This window comes from Haliaeetus leucocephalus, unplaced genomic scaffold (assembly GCF_000737465.1).
Source record: "Haliaeetus leucocephalus isolate CR32 unplaced genomic scaffold, Haliaeetus_leucocephalus-4.0 Scaffold162, whole genome shotgun sequence".
Taxonomy (NCBI): Eukaryota; Metazoa; Chordata; class Aves; order Accipitriformes; family Accipitridae; genus Haliaeetus; species Haliaeetus leucocephalus.
In genome coordinates, this window is record NW_010972598.1 from 13,539,376 (window position 1) to 13,561,333 (window position 21,958).

Here is a 21,958-nt window from a genome sequence, read left to right on the forward strand (position 1 = left end):
GGGGAGAGGGATGGAGCCCCCCCGTCCTGCGCCAGCCCGGCAAAAGGGCGGCTCGGAGGGTGGATGGGGTGGGGGGGGGGGGTCGGCCGGACCCCCCCAGCCCGGCGGGTTGGCGCTGGGGATGGAGCAGGATTTCTCTTTTTCTTCCCCAAGAAGCTTCTCGCAAGGCGCGCCTTTGGGTGCGCTCCTCGATGCGCTGATCCGGGGGGAGCGGGGAAGGAGCCGTTATGTAAACCCCTCCCTCGGTTTCCTTCTCCTGGGAGCCGATTTAGGGCAGGTACTGCAGACCCGAGGATACTAACTTTTCGTTACGTAAGGCAACATATTCGCATCGAACGGGCCGTTACAGCCATTTCGTTTTTTTTTTTTGCCGCGGAGTTTTTTTTTTTCATTATTGGCAGCGGCTCCTTCTCGCAGCCCCGCGGACACACCCATCCGAGTCCTCCTTCCTCAGCCTCCGAGGCAGAAAAGTGAGCTCTGAAATGGAGCTTTGAAGTGTGACATTTGTGCAGGAGCCGCTGGGCTGCACGGTTACATTTTAAACCGTGTCCAGGAAATGCAGGGGATGCACAAAATCGTTACGTGATAAATTGAGCATCCCCCTTTTTGGAGGGGGTGGGGTGGGGTGCGGTGCGGAATAGTTTCCCTCCAAGAGTCCAATGTTAGCGAGTTTAAAAAGATGCCTACATTTAAATAAGGATGAAGGTTACTGCTGAATTGCTGTTACGGGCCGAAAGTAGTATGACGCATTTTTCTTATGACTGAATGCTCTGATTTATGTCGCGTGCACCCAGTGCAATTCTCTTGTAAAGATAAGGGACAGAAAAAATTCAGGTTCTGGTCTTATTTGCTGTTGTACAAACCCGGGATTGATCTACGGAGACTAATGCTTGAAGAAGAAGGATCATCAACGTCTAGCTGTCCTATTTTGACTGCATCAGTAGGGTAAATACATCCAGGTTTAGCGGCAGGCCCTCGCACGGTTGCAAACTGCGTGCGCTTTTGTCTCCAAGGTGGCTGAAATGAGCAGAAGGACTCACGCTGATTTCAGAGCCTACCATACAGCCGCGGCAGGAGACCTGTTTACTAGCAGAAGCATTCAGAACATCATCAGAATGGTCCAGGCTGCGTTTTTGTTGGTCATTATATTTTTTTTTTTTTCTTCTTTCCTAATTGATGCCCAGTGCATTAGGACTTGGGCTGTCAGTGACTTCAATGGCCAAAGTAGCCGATTTCACTAGTAGCCGGCCTTTTTAATAGCACAAGGAGTCTGCACTGGAGGTGGGCATAAATACTGCAGTGTTTCTGGAAATGGTAAACATGTAGGACAGTTTGCTGTAGAGGCTGGCATTGAAAGACAAGTGGGTTTTTCACGCCCCAAGTTAATTCATTCAGGCTTATTGGCATTCACAGCAGATCCTAAATTTAAATCTTGGGGTTTTCTTTCTTTGTTTTTTAAATTAGTGGCGTTATTCAGGGAAACTCTCTATTGCAGCAGTAGGAGAAAGAAGGAAAAAAAGGAGGGGGAAGGAGAACCACTTAACATCTCATAGGTGTTTAGCAGTTATATAAAAGATGGATATAATGGCATAAATCAGTAGCTGATGCAATTCCTGTAGCCCTTTTGGCGTTAAAAGAGCCATGTCAGCTTGTGTCTGTTGAGAATCTGGTGCTCCGGCTTTTCAGTTTTATTATAAGCTCTTCAGGAAAATGCCTGATTCTCTTCTTCTGTTTGACCAGCGGAGGAGTCCCAGCTCAAAATAAGGGCCCTGAGCACCACTGTCACTGTCTTATATGTATTTGCTGTAAGTTCAAGGCACGACCGAGTTAAAGTCCTGCTTTCTACCCCTTCTTGAAGTCAGCGTTTGGTTTCACCAGTCTTTGGCTGTGCTGTTCTGGTATAGCTTTGTTCTCTTACAAAGACGTTTCTGGGAGGAGGAAAGAGAATCAGAGTAAGTACAAGTGCAGATATAAGGGCCAAGGTGTAGTTCAAACCGAATGCTGCATAGCGTGTATGTGCTTTGCTTTAAATATATGCATCTGTAACGTAGGGAATGGGGGAACCAGAGGAACAGTCGCTTTTAACTTTCCTCCCCATCCACAGCTCTGCAGAGTGTGTTTCACTCTTCTTTACGACTACTGCAAAAAAAGATAAATTGGTCTTTGACCTAAAGTCTCTCGAAAGCGAGATGTAACCTGGGCTGCGATAAAAGGACATCGCCTGATAGATGCCTTGTTTATAATTACCTTTCTGTTCCTGCCAAACTGTTGTCTAATTTGAGGAAATTTTAATAACTGTTTTTAAAATCCTTCTCTTAAACTTGATTTGTTAATACGTGCTTATTTCCATCTGATTATGCAGTAGGGCTCTGGAAAGGCAGTAAAAGTATCCGCTGCATCGAAACATCACTAAGTTGGACAAAATGAGTTTGTTTGTGTTGTGTAACCCGTGGCAACAGACTTCTGGTCCATTTCCCTGACAGCAGTTGACTCACAGTTAGCCAAGTAGTGACTCCAGTGTGTGGGTGCATATAGGAAATTGTGCATACGACCAAGGCAGAAAAAATAGAGATGTGGCTATTACGCATCCCTCAAAGTATTATTTAATGCTTTTGCTGTAGGTGATGGTGGCGAACTGCAGGTATGAGTGAAGCTGCCAAGTAGACAAGCCCACTGGAACCCAACTCCTTTTCTGTTCTGATTTTTTTGGATCATTAGTGTGATGAAAGGACTTGCAGATGAAATAAAATATATTATCTTTCCAGTTGAAAGTGCAGCAATTGACTTGTGTTTTGACATGCACTTTTGAATAATGCAGAGGTTGTTTCTGTCTCTGCTCTTTCATCTCTGAAGTGACACTGCAGACTGTCAGCTTTCTCACAGAATAATTATGTATTGTTGTATGCTTCTTTGTTGCAGAGTGATCGTCTTTTGATCAAAGGTGGTAAAATAGTTAATGACGACCAGTCTTTTTATGCAGACATTTACATGGAAGATGGGTTGATAAAGTAAGTGAAGCCTGATACCGTGTCGTGATTGGAAATGTACAGAAATGTACTGCAGATTAGCAAGGAATAACTTAGTCTCTGAGCTACATTAAATTGCAGTGAAAAATGAATATTTCATGTATATCCTGGTGTTTGAGGGAGGAACTTTAAAAACAAGATGTTGAACTACATAAACGCTGTTATTAAAGCATGGGTCAAAGGAGGTACTTACATGTGCTTAATTTCAGCTATGTGAATAGCCCCATGCTGAGATGATACATATGTTTGAAGTTATCTGTGTTGTAACGTTTTACTGAGTTATGACTTAAGATATTTTGAATGCAGAGTTCAGCATCCTAATACAGTTAATTCTGTTTTAGGGTAGGAGGCTGGACTTAGGTGACCTCTTGAGGCCTCTCGCAGTGCCGTCTTCTATGATTCTATGATGCAAGAATCAATCCAAACCCCCTTAAAGTTAAAAATGATCGTGTAGTTTAAGGACGGAGGTTCAGACCTCTTCCCAGCCTGCTTCTGTGTTTTCAGTCCTGAAACATGCGTTTCTGGCACGTTAAATACATTACAGATATCTTTGGAAAATGACTCTTAGGAAAAAATGGACGAGCCAGAGGTTACAAACAAGGAATCTTCCTGTTCTGGCTAAATGGTCAGCACATGTGCTTTGTTAATCAAGGTTAAAAGTTAAAGGAGCCAGCCAAAGACAGCTAATTAATTGCAATGTGTCATCCACTATGGCACTTTTAAGAATATGTCTGTGAAGAGCTAGACTGGAGAGACGTTTGATGGTCTCATCAGGAATTTGGTAACTGATATCTGCATGGGCTTATATTTGTGCAGGGACTACGTGATGTTTATGCAAGAAAGGAAAGCAGACAATATAGAGGCAAAAATTCTTCCAGTGCTCCTAAAACAATACTAGCATCTAAATTGCTGTTAGATAGCTAGGATCAAGTGTTGAACTGCTACTTGGCAACCCCAGTCGAAGTCCCAGTAAAGCTGCTCACAAGGTCCTTGCTGTGTTGGTGCGGCGATCATCCGATTATCTGCATGGTCCCTTCTCCAGCTGCCTGCCAGTGCGGCTCCTTCTTTTCCTTCCTGTTCAGTCTAATATTGCCCCGAGGTCCTGAAGTAATTGCATACTTTGCTCTCAATTATGCAACTGCTTCAAGGGGAAGAATAAAACATTATCGGCTATCTATGCTGGTCCTGTAGGTTGCTTTATATGGAAAAAGAAAACACTAGCCAGATTAAGTAGCACAAGGGTGTATGTTTACAGGCTGTCGGCTTTGTTTGTGTCTGACTTGCTGTTTGCAACCTGTTTACCCAGGCAAATAGGAGAGAATCTGATTGTGCCAGGGGGAGTGAAAACTATTGAAGCCCATGGCAGGATGGTGATTCCTGGAGGGATTGATGTTCACACCCGCTTCCAGATGCCGGAACAGGGGATGACGTCCGCTGATGACTTCTTCCAGGGGACCAAGGCTGCACTGGCTGGGGGCACCACCATGATCAGTAAGCTGGCTGTTTTTTCTCTTCCAAGACAGCTTCACTTTTCCCTTTCTCGGATAAGTACAGAAACTGTGGGCTGTTTAAGTCACGTGATACTTTGGACCAGGTTCCAGCAGTGGGGGATTTCTGATGTCTTTCCAGGTTGCTGAGAAAAGCTTGTGTAGGGGTGGGAAAAGGGGTGGAAAAGCAAGACCCCACGATTTCCACATCTCACAGCTGTCAGTCGTTTCACTCTTGTCTTCTCTGTTGGCAGGGTTTACCTTGCTACTTGTGTGACTGCCAGATATTTGGGTCTGCTCCTACTGAAGCCGGTGTCACTTTGACCTTTGGCTCCAGTATGAGTAGCCGATACTCCGCATTCCTGTGCCTCGGTTCCTTTCTCCATAATGTCTATGGATAGATGTCCATCGTATGGTTCACACCCAGAAGCTTGATGCCAGTGTACTATGTGTCTTTGAAAACAGGGCCACTTATTTAAGGATTTTCACATGCCCGCTTATGTACGCGGCTTGAGCACCAGAATTTTTGTTAGCGTTGTTCCTTTTGTGCTCATATCCTCTTTTGGAGGAAGAGAGAAACTGGGAAGTGAAAACATCTCAAAATAAAAAGGCAGACTGACTGACTGTTCTGCTGACACCAGGATTAGACACTCATGGTGTTCCACTCTGGCTCTAAAATGCCTCATGAATGATTTCCAGGCTATCTGTCCCTGCTTGCGTTGGCTACAGATGCTTGGTTTGTCAGAGCCAGGATCTTAAAACTCTGTGAGTCATTGTTGTTAACCTTGTTTGAGCTAGAGAAAAAAAAAAAAAACCTCCATTGCAGCGCAGCTGATCACGTGTAAACTGTACCACGGCACCCTGGAGTCTGTTGCCGCATACGGGAATCAGGGATGAAGGTGTAAAGTGATAGTATATCTGAGCATCTGGCATTCTTTCATGTACTTTGAGGTGCTGCCATTTCGCAGGAGGGGAGTTAAGGTACAGAGAAATGGAAGAGCGTGGTTCAGAACAGGTACTAGTGTCTATTGTCCAATCCACGGATATAAAGAGATCTTAGGCACAGCCAGGAATCGGCCTAACCTTCCTCAGTTCAAACCTAACTCCTTGTGGACTAGAACATCCTCGTCTCTTCGAGGAGGGTTATGAGCGATCTTTGATCCCTGGCCTGGTGGGCGGACTCGGATTGATTGACATGGAGGTTGGGAGTAGGAGCCAGTGGTGCAAACGCAGCTAGGCTGTTCTGTGTTTCAGAAACAAATCTTTTCCTGGGTCTGGACCTTGCAAAGAGGTTGTGTCTGGCCTGTGAACTTGATCTAAGGCTTCAAATAAATAACCTTAAGATAACCCAGGAAATGATTTTTCATAATGTTATCACTTTGGAGTATGAAGTTTGTGTATGAAGATAACCTCACACATACAGAGAACGTGAAGTGGGAGCGTTGCTGTGGATGTGCATACTAATATCCAGTTTTTCTTCAAATCTTTGCTGTCAATTTAAATTAATAACACTGAAATGGTATTTTCTTTTCAGCTTCAGCTCATTGACTTTGTTTCATTGATTGCTAATTTCTTGTTAGTACACCTGGTTCACACTTGAATTATCATTCTGTTCTTCCTTGTTAAGTTGAATTAGATCAAAATAACATTCTCCCTCATCTGCATCTGACCTTTCAACAGCATTATTTCCCACAGTGGCACTTTTTAAAACATTTTAAGCGGAAATTGTTTAGGCAAAATTTTCTGAAGTAGCCCTTTTTCTTTGGTTGCCCGATTTCACCTATGCAGAGCCTCGTACTTCAGAAACGCTTGGACCTTTCCGTATGTGGGTACATGTATATTGCCTTTATGACTGTAGTATCTGAATATCTTGCTAATGGTGTTTGTAGCGCTTCTCTGAGTTAGGGAAGTTGGAGGAGAGTTGGCCATTTTATAATTTCTCATTTTACAGCTGTGAAAAAAAAGCACAATGTAGATTATGACCATGGGCAAACCATGTAGGGGAGGCTGGTGGCTAAACTTGACCTTACTGCCTTCCTGAGTGTCTCCAATTAGGATATCAAAATACACAATCATCTCTGAACAAAAATCATCTTCCTAAAGCGTAGCAGCAAGGACAGTAGTTGGACGGCTTAGGCTGATGGAGAGATGTTTCTGATGGGTGGGTATCAGCAACTGGAGCTGAACAGTGGAAAGTGGGATAAATAATCCAACTAGACTTCAAAGCTTCAGAGACTCTGCTCTGTGTCAGCTCAGCTGTTCTCTCTTAGCAAAATTATACCATTTGCAAAAATGTTTTTCCGCAGTGAAGCATGCAGAACTGCCCTCGTGAACATGCTCTTGGTGGGTGGCCTTTGGTTGTTCCCCAAGCAGGTGGGAGTTGTGGTTGATGGCAGCATTTTTTCTTTTGTGATAAGTAGGACAACATTTAGCGAACTAGACTCATAATATCACAAACAAATTGCAGCCTGAAAATGACATGCTAATGTTTATGTCATTGTGTATTTTCAATACCGTGCCTGGGACTTTTCAAAAGAGAATACGCTCCTCTCATGGAAATGTGTCTAGCTGTGTGCCTCTGTTCTTCAGGCTTTTTCGGAAAAGATAGTCTCATGGATGTGAGCTGTGTGGAAAAAACCACCCATGTTTCTTCATTTGTGCTTTAAGCAAACTTTGTATTATTTATTTACAAATACCTTTACCCCATCCATTTTTCTCTTTTATACATAGCCCTCAATTTGGGTAAGAAAACAGGTTAGTTGGCTTCATGCTTCAGTTTGTTTCACGTTTTCATGCAGGAGGGCACTTCGTGACTGTTTACAATCATTGTAGGGAAATACTTGTTTTAGGTACATTTTTCAGTGAAATTAAAACAAGAATCTTGGATAGGTCTCTATTGATCATTGGTTTTATAAGAACTGTGGGTTAAATCCTGGCTTCGTCGAGGTAATGGAGTGTTTTGTCATTGACCTCAGCAGTGCCAGGAATTCACCCTGTATGTCTGGTTTGGTTTCAGTGAACTTCGTTTTCAGCTCAGATCAAATTCAGTGTTGTTCCTTTAATTCTCATGGCAGACACATCCAAGGGAAGCACAGAGGAGTTCAAGAATGTAACCTATTGTTTCCAAGCCCTGTGCTCTCTTTTACTTCCATTCCCCTTTAAAGTAAATTCACTACTACAGCATCAGAGATAGGAGAATCCGACTCTCAACTGGTATCAAATGGAGCAGCCCCATTTTCCTCGTGGGACCGGTGAAGGTTTATCCTGGTGGGAAGCAGATCTGCCTCCAATCCAGTGCTTCCCAACTTATCCCCTGGTTAGCTGGAAGGAGGGAGCGTGGCTGGCGGTGACGATCTGAATTAGCCCTTTTCTCCTCTATGTCCCCTGTGTTCCCACAGGGCTCTCCGGTCCTTGCTCTCCTGAGCCCTCCTCTAGGTTGCTTCTCTCAGGAATTAGGGCTGATTGCTTTTTCTAGCTACTCGTTCCACGGAGGCCATCTGACCAGGAATTCCAGCTATGATCCTTCTGTCTCTACCCTCTTCAGTGCCAAAGGCAAGACTCCAGCTGACTTTGCTAACGTATGAAAAAAATACAGTTAGTTGGTTTTGCTGTGCAGAGCTGCCGAGAGATGAAGTGACGTGTTGTGATACGATTGATTGTTTTTGTGAAACGGCGATTTGCACGATCGTTTCGCTGTCCCTACCTTAAAACAATATTAGTGTGGGTATGTCAGCCGAGGGCGAACAGCACTGCGCATGTTTTAGGATAACATTACTCTGGAAAAAACTTGGATTGTTGCCCTTTTAAAATGTCAGAATACAGTGTTTGGATATTAAGTTGAAGGGAGGATTCCAGGATGATCCGCAGAAGACTTTGGAGGAGAGAGGAATATTAGATAGGCTCCAGCTTGCTCAGGGTAGCTTCCCTAAGCTCCCCCGTATTCCATGGAAAGAGAACAGTCCTTTCAGAGTTTGGAAGAGGACTCCGCCTGAAGTTGCCCTTTACAAGAGGCTCTTTCTCATCCATGGAGCCACCATTTTGTTGAGCTAAAGATGGCATTTTTGAGCCCCTATTGTCCCAACTTGAGATAGATTGATGCCCTAGGATATAAACCAGTCCCTGGAGCTATTCGGGAAGGAAGATACCGCTGCTAAGAACAAGGTGGCCTCTCCAGGTCTTGTGATATTTTGGTCGCTTATTAACTGTGAGGGCTGAAATCCCCATCCAAATCAACGGTAAAACTCCCCCTGATTTTAGTAGAGGCAGGATTGCCTTTCTCTGCTCCTAACCCTTCAGAAAGGATGAAGCTAAGCTGTGTGTATTTACTGGCTCTCTGATCCTCTAGCCTGTTTAATGTCCCAGTGAGATCTGCATCTATCCAGGCCAGCTCCCACACACATTTCAGCCCCCCCCTCCCGAAGACTGTGCTTCTTCCTGGGTATCTGCTGTCCTCGAGTGAAATCGCTTGCTGACATTGCCTGTGTTGACTCAGTCAACCGCTGTTATAATCACAGAGAGAAATTACAGTGAGAGAAATTATAGCTCTTTCTGGCTTGGTGACTGGGAAGCCAGCTGCCTTTTGAACTTGACTAGCAGTTATCCTAATAACATGGAGAATGTACGCTGGGGATATGAGCCTTTGTGTCTTGGAAGGTTCAGAAAATGAAGGGGCACTTCACATGGGCTGCAGTCTGCTTCTTAATGCTTTACCCTGCTATTAAAGAGAGAGCTTACGTGCAGGATGGCAGAGGTTTTCAGGAGCGCGTTAGCTGCTCAGCTACAATCACACTTGTAGTGAGCTGACACCAGGTCTCCTAGGTCATCCTGAAGACCAGCACCTTGCCAGAAAGAAATGTTTCCAGTCTAGCGTGCTTCCTTGCCTCTCGGTTTTTGAACTGAGCATGACTGGAGAGAATGGAGCCGCCCCGGAGGAGATCAGAGTCTAAAGCTGCGACAGTGTGAGCTTAGAGTAGGGTTTAGGAAAAGGCAAGGGCAACTTGGCATGGGATGGTGTTTAGACCCGCCAGTGAAGACTACATCATATTTTACCCTACTGGGTGCTGCTATTTTGTATTTTCATGGTTAGTCCTCTGCTGGTAGAGAGCAAGAGTCGAAATGGTGGGCAGAGGAGGAGGACGGAAACAGAGGGACAGGAGGAGGTGACAGCAGTGGTCATGCAGTAACTTGTGGCCGAGCTGAAAGTATAAAACCAAGCGTTTTGAGTCCAAGGGCAGTGACCACAGAGCTGTAGTGTCTCACCAAGTCTCTGTGGTTATGTGTACACAGCACTGCATTGTTCTGCAGACACCCGCCTGAATTTTTGTTTCTTTTTGCACCCAGTAGCAGAGATAAAAGAGGAACTGTGCAGCTGGGGACTAGCACTTCAGACGGGCTGCTTTGGGGTCTATGGCTTGTTTCACTTTCTAGCAGCTGGCGGTGGTGCTTCTGCAGCAAAGAAATGTTTAATTCTCTAGAAAAGTAATGAAAATGTCCGCTCGCTTGTACAAAAGATTATTGGTGATTTATCTGGGTAGAGGCTTCCTTGAACTCTGTTATTAAGATAATGACATTACCACACAGGAGCGTAGAGTCCCTCCGGCCCTTTCTCTCCTCTCCCCAGCTCCCCTCGGTGCTTTTCATACCCCTGCGCTCTTCAGCCTCTGCACCGATTCACGCTAAATCTTGTTCGCTTCGCTGACTCCCAGCTTGCTGCTGCTGTGTTTGTTGCTTTCATTCAGAGTGGGCTTAAAATCATTAATGAGAAAGTTGGTCCGTAAACAGAGATGGGCACTCCCCCGTCGCGAGCTGCTCTTCTCAAGCTTTTAAACCCCTCTAAGTCCATTAGGCTTCTCTGCCTGCAGTAGTGTCTGCAGCTACTGTACGGACGACAGCCTGCCTTGCTGGGGCCGGCTCTGCTTCCAGCCATCCCTGTGACGCTGGCTTTCTGCTGGATGGGATCGCTTCTATTGTTCCGATGGGGTTTCCAAAGGGGTCTCGTTGGAAGCGAACGAATCTGCCAAGCCCTTGATGTCTCTTGCCAGTTAGCACAGAAGGAAACAGCTGTTCGGTCCTCGGCATACGTTGTGTGTTACTGCGTGGATTTTATTTTTTTTTTTTTCCCCTTTGGGCTGCGACTATTGTTTGTCATCTCTTTGCTGCTGAGAGAACAGGCCCCTGTGAGGAACAGATGAGGACTTCAGGAGCTGTGTAGCTTTGCCTGAGGTTATGCAGGAGGCCTGTGGTGTGATAGCGTCTTTAACTCTGGCTGTCAGATAGTCGGGCTAATGACTCTGCCTACCAGCTGGGCCATCTTTCCTTCTTAGCGCTGGAGAGCAAAATCAGCAGTGTCTAGTTTTGGGCTGGAGTCCTGTGAAACCGCTGCAGTCCAGCATGGCTTGTTTGCAAGTCAATCGGTAGATTTTTCCCTATTTTCCCATCTTCTACCTTCCCCAGAGCTGCTCTGGATCCCGTCCCTCGCTCCTCTCCCAGCCTGCTGCCTCTTTGGCAACACTCGTTTTTTATAAAGAGCAGGTGAGCGGGGCCCTTGCTCCGTTTCTGTTTTGCCGCGTTCTGCTCTGGACCTGCTCCACGCCTGTCACTGCGGAGGAGGGAGTGGATGGAGGCTGTCCCACACGTGCTGGAGCCTGGAGACTCTGATTTAGTTATGAACAAATGAAAGTTCAAATGGCAACACCACTGGCACTGCAGCCGTCTTCCTGCAGATGTGACTGACCTAGATTTTTCCGCGCATCTGAAAAGAGGGATTTGGCACGCACTCAGGAGAAATAACCAATGTTGTCTGTTTATGCAATAGCACTTAATACCTCTTATTCCATGTAATGGTTGGGATCAGTAGTGCTGCTTTCCCACTGCGTGGAGAAGAGTTCATGCTCTTTTGTTTGAAGAGCTGCTTTTAAATGCTTTTCTTGCTTTCCTGTGTCCGGTGCTCTCATCCCCAAGTCCCATGCCTTACGGATGACACACAGGAGAAGTAAAGAGCTAACGGGTATCGTCAATGGGTCGTGTCTTAGACAGCCCCTTACGTCAATGGAAAATGCATGTGGTACTTCGAAGGGTGCCGGTGTAAAAGTTGGGTCCTTCAGCTAAAGCCTGTCTACTGTAGATGGAAAAGCAATCTTAAAAAAATAAAATACAATTATCCACCTCGGTTAATGTAACATCATTAGCTGTCTGTGATAGGTTTTCAGGGCATGTGTGTTAAATCTTGCTGTATAACCTGTCTTAATCACCTTCAAGTTGAGACAAGGTCTTAAAAGAAACAGTAGGAAATGGTGCCTCCAGCTCTTTTCTTGGCTTGTTTTTCTGGGCACGGATTTTTGCCTTCCTACTGGTGTTCAATCCCTTGGCTTCCTTTACCTTCCTGTGAGCTTGACTCAGCAGAAACCGTCCTTGTCAGACAGGAACTTTTAACTTTCCGCATTGGGAATTAGCTTTGCGTGTCAGGGGAAGGAAGCAAGTGATGCCTGAACGAAGTGATGGCTAAAACTAAATGCAGTATTTCTCACTTGGGGTGGATTCAGGCGAGTGCCGTCTTAGAGTGGAATTTGACGTCTTGGGTCAGCAGAGTCTTTTTTCTATCTTTCCTTCAGCCTCTATGCCTTCAGTTCATAGATCCCATCTGTTTCTTAGAGACTGGATTGTTTTTTAATCTTTCTGGTGAGAGGGAGAAATGTTTAAGGAATACAAATTAGCTCCTCCTGTCTAGCATGCTTTAATCATGCTTATAAATTGCCAGTTTTTACCAACTTGGGGCTGTGCCTGCATCTTTGCACAACCCTAACTCCCATGGAAGCCATGTGCATTTAAAAGGAATGCAACGATGGGCACTTAAGAGTAATGGCTTCTGGGAATACTCTTTTCTTCCCTTGATACACTACAGTTAGTGTTAGGACTACCTCTGTGACAATGGGTATGTCATTTAATTTCTCCACGCTAGTTGCTAGCTGTCCATAATGGGAGGTGGCTTTGTTGCCAAGGGGTTGTAAGCTTCAATTCAAATTAGTTAAGTTCACCTAGACCCTCATATTATAAGTATAAAGTGATTATTTTCATGAGAGCCTGACGTGTGAAACACTGGCTGCCACCTAGCCGTGAGATAGTCCCTGTCCCTCCCAGCTGGGACCAGTGCAGATGCAGACACCCAGTCCCTGCCGTTCGTGATACACAGCCCTGGTTACTGTCAGGATATGAATAAAAGGAAAAACCCTGTGTGAGGCAGAGACGAGGTAAGCCCTGTGTGCATAAAGTGCTTTTGGCTTCCTGGATCCTGAAACCCTATTTTAAGTAATAGGAGGAACCGTTTGACTTCAACATGCAAATGTTAACTGGGGAGTCTCTCGGTGAATTTTCAAAGCCCATCAAAAAGGGCCGTGCTTTTGGAAGTTCCCCTTCCTGACCGCTTCTAGGGCATATTTTCACCAGATTGCTTTGCTCCTGAAAGCAGTTACATATGTGCAGTGTGTATATTTTTGGAATCTGGGGGACTCTGTGGTGTTTTACATATGAATGAAATTCCCTGGCACAGCCTACAGGCAACGTGAGCTGGTGAAGGAGTTCCTTGAGAATGATCCCGTATTATTACACTGCACTGCTTTTGTGCAAAGGAGAGGAAGGGGGAAAGTTCCCAAAGCATAGCACAGCAAGAGATAGCGTAACCTAATATCGTTTCAAAAATCTCACTGCAGAAATGCATGTCAGTTAATGATACTTCCCAACAGACTTTTCTTTATTTGAGATAAGATTTCTCAGGATTCGTATCAGTGTCCAAAGAGAAGAGTTGAGCTGCTGATGGCGTGCAAAGTACTTTTCAGGCTGATGTGCGGAGACTCTTTATCCACTGTGAACTGAAAAAGTTTTGTGAAGTCTTTGTAGCACAACAGTAGCTGGAGGAAAATGTAGATGTGCGGGATGTTCTTACGTGAAGTAGAATTAGGCCATGGTACCAAGACCAGAGTTCGCTTCTGCTGCTTTCTGACAAGCCGTTAGTCCTTTTGCTATGTAAACACACTATAAAAGGGGAAAATGGCAGCTGCATGGAAATGACTCACACCGAGCTGTCCCACAGCATGGATCCAGGGGCAATTCAGGCTGTAGGGGTCCTGGATTGGAAGAGCCACAGGCGTGGTGTCCACCTTTGGGTTGGCCAGATCCGGCGATGCCCAGGAGTGCATCCTTTCCTACCTCAAATATGGTGCTTTGTGCCCCCAAACAAGGGGGAGTTTCCTGGGCCTGGGAAGATACCAGGCTGCTTCAGAGGCTGGACAGGGCTATTTCAGACCTGGAGGAAGGAAATTTGGCAGCTGGGGACTGTGTCACAGAGTTCCTATTTAAACAAAGGATGATCTACTTAGGGGCTCCTACAGGTTATTATTACAGCAATCTCAACGGCTGTTTTCGCAGGCAGTATTAGCCTTACAAAGTTGATAGAAAACTAGCAGATGGCTAGGTGTAGTCAGAAAATTGACGTGCACAGTGGGAACGTGCTGCTTGATCTCTGTCCTACAATAGGTTTGTTAGAAAATGGGTTCTGCTGCACCTCCACATCAGATCCCACCACCGTTTTCTCTATGGACGTGTGGACATTTGGGTCTGGTTCAGTCCTCACTCTTTGTCTATAGTTCTGTCTGACAGTCATCAAAGTCAGTGGTTTAACTGAGAACAGAATGGGGAGTCTTGGTGTCTTACCAGAAGTGGTATGGTGGTGATTGATGAAAACCTCTTCCTCAAAGCGTCATGTCACTTCATCACAGCCACAAGAAGGAGAAGTGTCTGGTCCTCGTCCAGCGAAGGGAGATGTTTGTATGGCAAATACACAGAGGGAAAGGACATGTTCACCAAGCAGATTCCACCCCCCCCCTCCATTTCCCTCACAAGCTGTTTAAAAAAAAACAAACCCAAAACCAAAAGTGCTTCTATAGAATCAGAACTCTTTGCATTCAGTTGATTTTGCTGGGGAAAAAATTCGTCTTTCTAGTCCTGAAAACAAAGCCCTCTCAGCACCATCGCAAATTTCCATTGTAAAAATTCCCGTTCTGCAGTTGTGTTCCTCTTCTTCTCCAACGCCCCCCTGAGACAACCATGGGCAATGAAATGAAGCTGAGAAGCCAAAATCTGGTCCTGGCGACAGTGATGCAAATCCAGAATTGTTCCAGCTTCCCGGCTAGTGGAAAAAGCCTGACGGGCAGGGTGTATCTCCACTGACCTGAGAGGGACAGAACTGGCTTACGGCACTTGATCTTTTGTCCTCTTGTTTCTGATCAAAGTTTTGCCCCTTGGATGTGTTGTCATAGTTGTGTTTTGCCTCGACTTGAATTCCATGGCTGCAAACAGGTTTTCTCAATCCCATTCTCTCGAGGTTTACAGGCCAGTTAATTTATATGGAGGTCTTTGAAGTCCGGTGTACTTTTTTTGTGGGCTTCAAGTGTGGAGTATGCCTAAAAGAAAGAATAAATCTTGGAATCACTTAAAATCTCTTTTGTACTTGGCTCCCTGCCTCCCCTATCGTGGTGACCTCCTGAGATACAAACATAGTTTAGATGTACAATAAACCTGTACTTTAAAGAAATGAAGCCTTTTTTGATCTGATCTAAATATGTAGTCGTTCCAGCTGTTGAAGAGGGCTATTAATTACTGTTTGGACACACAGACCCCTATTCTTTACATTTGTGTCCAGCTGGCATTAAATTATTAATCATATTTTGGATCTAATCAGCTAAAAAGACAAGTGAAATATCTGTATGACATCAATGAGGGAATAAGAGAACATTGCAGTCTGAAAATGTAATCAGTGTAGCATGGATATGTCTAATTCTTCTGAGCCTGGTCCAGCTTCTGATTCTCTGCATGGAGTCTAATAAACTGGATCTAAACTGACAGAAAACAACATGCGATGCCATTTAGCCTGCCTTTTCCTCTATTAGTTTGGCAGACAGATACAAGCGAACGGTCCTTGTGTAGTTGTATTAGCACAGTAAGTGCTATTCTGTGCAGAGTGTTGTTACTCTTCAGAATAATCTCTTTATTTCAATATCTTTTCTTGGGGGAAGAAAACCAACAACAATAAAATAATGTGGGAATAAATCCCCAGAAATATGCAAAGCTGAAATCTGATTGCTGGATCCAGGATGTTAAGAAAATTCTTCATTTGACTTTTCGTTACCTTCAAGTGTATCAGCTTAGGTACGTCAGATACATGAAGTGGTAACCTTAAAAGCGATCTTGTAGCTATCCTTTCTTGTCCTAGATCAAATCATGACCCGGAGTGTGGTTTAGAGGAAGGACTGGGTATGAAATCAGAACATAGGAGGTGTGAGGCTCTTTTAGGTTACTTGATTTGGGATTTTTGAGCTCAGAAGAAATGCTGAGGTCTCTTTCTAGCCTAAATTGATGCAGAGCCGCTGAGCTGGCAGTTGTGTGTCAGTACTTCCAGCAGAAGTCTTGTTGCTGGGAGGCTCGACTTTTGAACAACTTTGTTCCTGGACAAGGCAGCTTTTGGTAGCTCAATTTCTTGACACGTAAAATGGTCATAATGATATATTAGCTGAGAGTTTGAAGTCTCTGGATGAAAGAAGGTCTGTGACTATGGGATAATCTTCTGTGAAGCTTCGTGGGTCAGTCAAGGGCCTGACTTTCAGTTCACGTATATTGATTTTATTCCGCTCACTTTCATAGCATTACTCCCAGTTCACGCCAGTGCCAGGAGAATACTATTGCAGCCATAGACTAGCAACAACTCCAGACTTTTAAGCAGGGAGCTGTGCAATTACCAGGGATGAATTTAATTACAACCTCTCAATAAAATGGCTTGTGACAGAATGTACAACTCAATAAATTCACCAGATTTCATCACATGCAGTTGCTGTGAAGATTAAGTAGTATTAAAAAGGCAGATGTGTTTATAGTGATCAAGCTGCTATTTAAAGTTTTGGGTAGGGGAAATCTGCCTGCTAACAGTTAAGCTTAAATGTTAAGGATTTTCACCTTATAAACTCCTCTTAAACAATAGGCACATTTAATGCTAGTAGGAGCAGGAAATAATGTGTAAAACTGCAGTTTGTAATAGCAACTGGAACCCCGCATACATGGTTTTATAACATACACAGTTTTTGTAACATCTGACCCTAATTCACGTTTATATTGTCCGTATCAAATAGTTTTTCTTCTTCCTGGTAGTGGTGTTCATTAGCTGAAGAGCAAGAAAAAATTCATGCATGCTTTAGATGACATGTAATTAAACCAGCTGAAAAAAGCCTTTACGGGGAAAGCTGGAACCAAGGGCTATTAATAGAAACTCCAGGAAGGGTTTGTTAGCAAGCCAAGGCCTGCTCAAATGAGGCAGGATGCAAAAAAGAAAAAAATTGAACATGCCACAATGCCAGGAAGCTATAAAACCCATTAATCCCCACCCATGAGGACATCCATCCAAAAAGTAAAGTTTTGTTTTCAACGCAAGGCTAATAGCTGAATTCAGCTCTCCCAGTGAAGCAATAATTTCTCTTGAGCTTAGTGAGGGGTCAAAAATATAAAGGCATGGCTCTTAAACTGCCTTTTTTTTTTTTTTTTTTTTTTGAGAGCTTCAAAGTGCCAGAGAGATTATATGGGATTTTCTATGGCTTCAGTCTCAAAGCATCCTGCAGGCTGTTGGTTCAATTCCCGTCTTCTGTGTGTGATCCGTCGTGCCCATGCAGAACAGCTACCTCCGTTCTCAATCTGGGCACTTGTTCAGGGCCTGAGATAGCCCAGCTGCAGATATCCCCCTGCTTCAGAAAAGCTCTTAAGGACCAGAAAGCCACAGTGTATCCGAGTTTGTAAAAGGCAGCCAAGGTGTGATGCAACACTTACAAAGCCAGTGTTTAAAGCTGAGATCAGCACCATTTTAAGTGTGCTGTGCAGCTAGCGGGTTGATATGGTTTTTTAAAGTAAGTGAGAAGTTAGAGCAGCTGAATGAAGAGCAAAGGTGTGCTTAGAGCCAACCCTTAATACGCGCGCTGACCAGCGATGTGATTAGTAAATGCTAGTGCTTTATAAACGAATGCTGTCACTTCTCCTACCCTACTTAGATTTTTTCATGCTTATGTTAAAACAATACTACTTTATTTTCCCTGTACTTGGAAAGTTCCCTTTAAATCAGTTCCTCTAAGTTTTTGCCTTCCCCTTTCATTTAATACCGAGTGCCTGATGTGCTGGTGGTTGTTATCTCTCCCCCACAGCATTCAGCCATTTCGGCTTGTTGGACGCCTAACATTTCAGTGTGGCTGAATGCCAGCTCCGGTATATTAAAGCCACACAGATAAGCTAACAGTGGTTAGTGGTGTTGTCTCACTTCAGCTTATTGTCTGCCTTTAATCTTGAGCCGATTAATCTGTCCAAGGAGGAGCGAAGGATCACGAGCGAGACAGAAAAACAGCCATGGATGATGGGTGGGTGGGAGCTGAAATACTTGGAAGAGCAGATGTACCTTGTAGGCCATGTGAAACTGTATGTAATGATTGGAGAGCAAAACCAGGCACATGGGAGAGGTAATTAAGAGTCTTAGTGAATGTGGCTGGAACAGTCGTGGCATGTGGGTATGCAGGTGCTCAAATCCCAGTGCCTTCCAAAGGGAGGTGAACGCTTGGTTTGTCTGGGAAAAAGATAAACAGACTATCCAGTAATTTTGGAATATCTTCAGTGTTCTACCAAGGGAAAAATTAGATGATTTGTAAAGTACAAAATCCTTTTTTAAATTTTTTTTTCTTTTAAAAGCAGTTACTTTGCTGATATAAACAAGCTTGCTTTTGCTTCTAAGCCATAGGCTGTTGCATTTTGGATTCGGCATCTCAGAAGGTTAAAAGATAAATCTACAGAATGTTTTCTGTTCATAGCTGAGAAACCACGGTAATCCTAACCTTGGCTTTGCCATGTAACTTGCTGAGAGCACATGTTAAATAAAGAGAAACATTAGCGTTAAGCCTGAAATTCACTCTGATTCAGGGAGCCACTACAAGGACCACAAGCTATTTAATTTCTCCTTTGAAGGTTTCAGTACTGATGAAGTGATACTTAAATGATCTTTTCCTTTTCTCTTTTTTTAATTCATTTTGTTACTGGTTTTGGAGCAAGCTTTGAGCTTAAATTGAGCTGGCAACTTCCTTTTCAGACCTCAGCAGCTGACATCATTTGTACAGCAGTAATCAACAACAGGAAGAAAATATCTGGGCTTGGAAGCACGAAGAAGTCAAGCGGTCTAGAGAATAAAGATGACAACAGTCTGTGTTGCAAGAGTTTGTGTTGAGCGCGTCCCGCAGATGTGAGGCCACTCCAGTGGCTGCAGGAGTTGAACATTCCTGCTTTCCGAGATGAAGGCATGGAAGATAGGGCAGTAAGCTGTCGGATTCCCTAGAGAGGAGTGGTTCAGCAAGGTCAGGACAGCACACTGTTTTTCGCATGGGAAGCCTCCAGGGTAATCTTGGCGGCTGGGTTTGCTGCGTGCTCCGGTGGGTCAGAAGACCTTGTGCCTGTGGTCCTGTGGCGGATCATACCCGAGGGTCATCTTGGGAACCTAGGGCTGTGGGAATGCAGCGGATGGAGCTTTCATCAGCTGCTTTGTACTGCTCTGAAGCACAGGGACCTTAAAGAAAAAGCTTTTTGTTTTAGTCCGAGTTCTTGAGCTTTGCCTGAGGACTGGAAGGAGAACTTCCTCTGAGCTGCATGTGGGCGATTCCTGTCCATACCGATAGGCAGAAGTGGTTGCAATGCTCACTTCTTTTAACAGCAGGCGAAGAATCAATCTTGACTCTTCTCCTTTAAAGGATCTGGGCTCATTCTTACTTACTTGGGCTCCCCAAAACCCCAACCCTAGCCCGTAGGGACGTAGGCTGTGATCTTGCAAGGTAGTTGGCCCTTTCTGTTGCAACAAGGGATGGTGAAATTGAGGAGACGTTTGCATTTGTGTCTGAATTACCTCTAGACTAGCGCTTAGGGTTACATCCACCTTCCTCGTGTCTTATGTGCAGCATCTACCGTTTCTGCCGCCTCACGTGTGGCTACACGGCTTCATTCCTGCTCCAGGGTGCCGTCTGTCAGGTATAGCTGCTGCTGCCCTCCAGCACCCGGACCCCTGTCCGGGGATGTCCCTGTCACTGTGAGTCCCCCATGGTACGCTCAGTCATGTCGCTCCTTCCCTGAGTCTCTTGGGACTGGTTAAATGACAGGCTTTTGAAGGCTGTTGACTTACCTTGCACGTTCAGGCTGCCTTCTTGCTGACTTCTTCCACGTGAATATAAAGAAGTGGTTGATCGGTAATATTTGCCTGGCAGAAAACTGCTATGGAAACAAACTGTGGTCTATTTTGATGGGGATGATGGGTGATTTGGCTATTGGTGAGCTCAAGGGAGCTGCTATGAGATGTGTCGGCAGTGCAGCTTCCATATGAGATATTCTTAATCCCCAGAGCTGACTTTCATGCACATATGCACCACTACCTCCATCCCTTACCCTTATTGTAACCAGCTGTGGTTTGAATTTGTCAAAGATCTGATGAGCTCCCTTACCCCCTCTCCCACTCCCTCCGCAAACTCCCATTAGTCATACTTGGGCAGCGCATGAAATAAGATGGTGATAAAGCTCTGATCCTAGACACCAGAGTCATTCTGAGGGGCTCCGTGCTGGGCTGTGAGGACTCCACTGTGTTAACCCCTTGGTGCCTCCAGGCAGAATTTCCAATGCCCATAAGCCATGTATCGTCTTGGGGCTGATAGCGCTCTTAGGGCACCTTTCGTCTTCAGTAGAGATGGATTTATTACTGTGATGTGTTAGAGATTAAATAGGCTTTTTTTGCTTTTTAATTAGTCAGTGGGTTGAGGAGGACAGCTCTTGTGTTAAGGCACTGGACATTTGCGAAAACCTCGGTTTTCTCTCTATCCCATTGGTAACGCAGAGAGAATGTTACTTTTCTCCTTGTTGTTCATACTACTTAAGCTAAAGATTAACTTTGGCAGAGTGACAAGGGGCTACGTACTGGCCAAGAAACAATTCAGTCTGGAAGTTAGTGGAAGGTTTCTGACCACTGGGGAGGAGGAGATCATGGAACAGAAATTGGATGATTTTTTTAAAAAACAGGACAGTTTATCGTCTGGTTAAATTTGGGTTGCTTTTCCCAAGGGTGGTGAAAAGCACATCCTTGATCTGATGCCAGTCACCAGGCAAATTGCAGAGCTTTCACTCGTAGCATAGATTTCTCTGATGGGCAGGACGCTGCATTCTGAGCAGGCGAAGGCCACCAGCCGCTCCTGAACCCCTAAGCCACTGCTGGTCAAAGCTGCAGCTCTACTGCCGATGTGTCAGCAGAGAACTGTACATCACATCCTTCGCTTTGCAGGCTGGCGTGATGCTTCGAGGCGCCAACAGGAGCCTTTTGGAAAAGCACGAGTATTTTACCTGCTGTTTTGCTATCTGTCACGTAGTCACCTTTGCAAAAGGGAGAGAGGGTGGGCAGAGCTTTGCGGGACGGATGGTTTTTTTGGGTAATCCTCTTGGCCTTCTACAGTGTTTGCACATCACAAACGTTGGAGACGTCATTATCGACTCGGGTGGCTGAAGCTCGTGGATCGTTCAGGAGAGTTGTACTGCTTTTTGCAGCGGGTCGAGAGCCCCCGGCGTAAATCCAGTTCTTAAGGCAGTGCAAAACCAGTAAATCTAGGCTGATGCGTCTGCGTGGGGGCAAAGCAAAGCTTTGTACTTCAATGAGAGCGAGTAGGGCCCAAGGACTTTGTCTCTTATCCCAGTTGTGATTTAGAGCTAAGTACTGAGCTGATGGCAGCCCAGATACTCGCTAATGAAGTTAAAAATAAACTGCTTGAATTTCTCTGCTGATAATTGAAGGAACTTTTTACTTTTTTGTGCAAGTTGATGTAAAATCAAGCCAGGGCTCTCTCCTCCTCCGCAACAGTGCCTGCCCAGTTTGTGACCCCTGAAGTCCCGCAGGCTTTTCCTACTCTCTTAGCAGCGGTTCAGTTTCTGAGATACTGGCTTGCTTCTTCTGTTTCACTGTGTCTAGTGAAGATCTTAGCGATCCCATGCATTCAAATAGAAATTTGCATGCTATTCGGATTACTGCGAGGAATGCTAAATCTTCAGAACGAGATCTCTTTTGTTACCCTTTGCGGCTGTTCTGCACCTGTAGCACTGGTGGAGTACCCTGTAGCTGCCCATGAACCCAGTTGCTGCTGGACCTAATGTGTTAGGCTGGCATGAGGATCAGACTGAGCAGATGCCAGAGAAAGGCAGGACCATCGTGTTGTCAGGAGGTGTCTCTCCAGCCGTGACAGACTGTCGGTCCTGCTTCTTCCAGTCCTTGCTTAGACGCCGTCTCTGGAAGGTGCTCTTGGTTGGGATGTGTAGCACAAAGCAGCTCTGATCCACTGCGTACGTGCCAGCAGCAATACA

The 21,958-nt window shown here is 45.0% G+C and overlaps 1 protein-coding gene across 2 annotated transcripts in view; it reads left to right on the forward strand.

The window, feature by feature from the left end:
- The window catches only part of DPYSL2 (dihydropyrimidinase-like 2), a 52,384-nt gene that overhangs the window by 11,607 nt on the left and 18,819 nt on the right, over window positions 1-21,958 (forward strand). For both annotated transcript variants that reach the window (XM_010562836.1, XM_010562835.1), the window contains exons 3-4: window positions 2,920-3,008; window positions 4,333-4,517. In XM_010562836.1, the coding sequence (XP_010561138.1) occupies window positions 2,920-3,008; window positions 4,333-4,517 (274 nt within the window). The remainder of the gene's footprint in view (window positions 1-2,919; window positions 3,009-4,332; window positions 4,518-21,958) is intronic.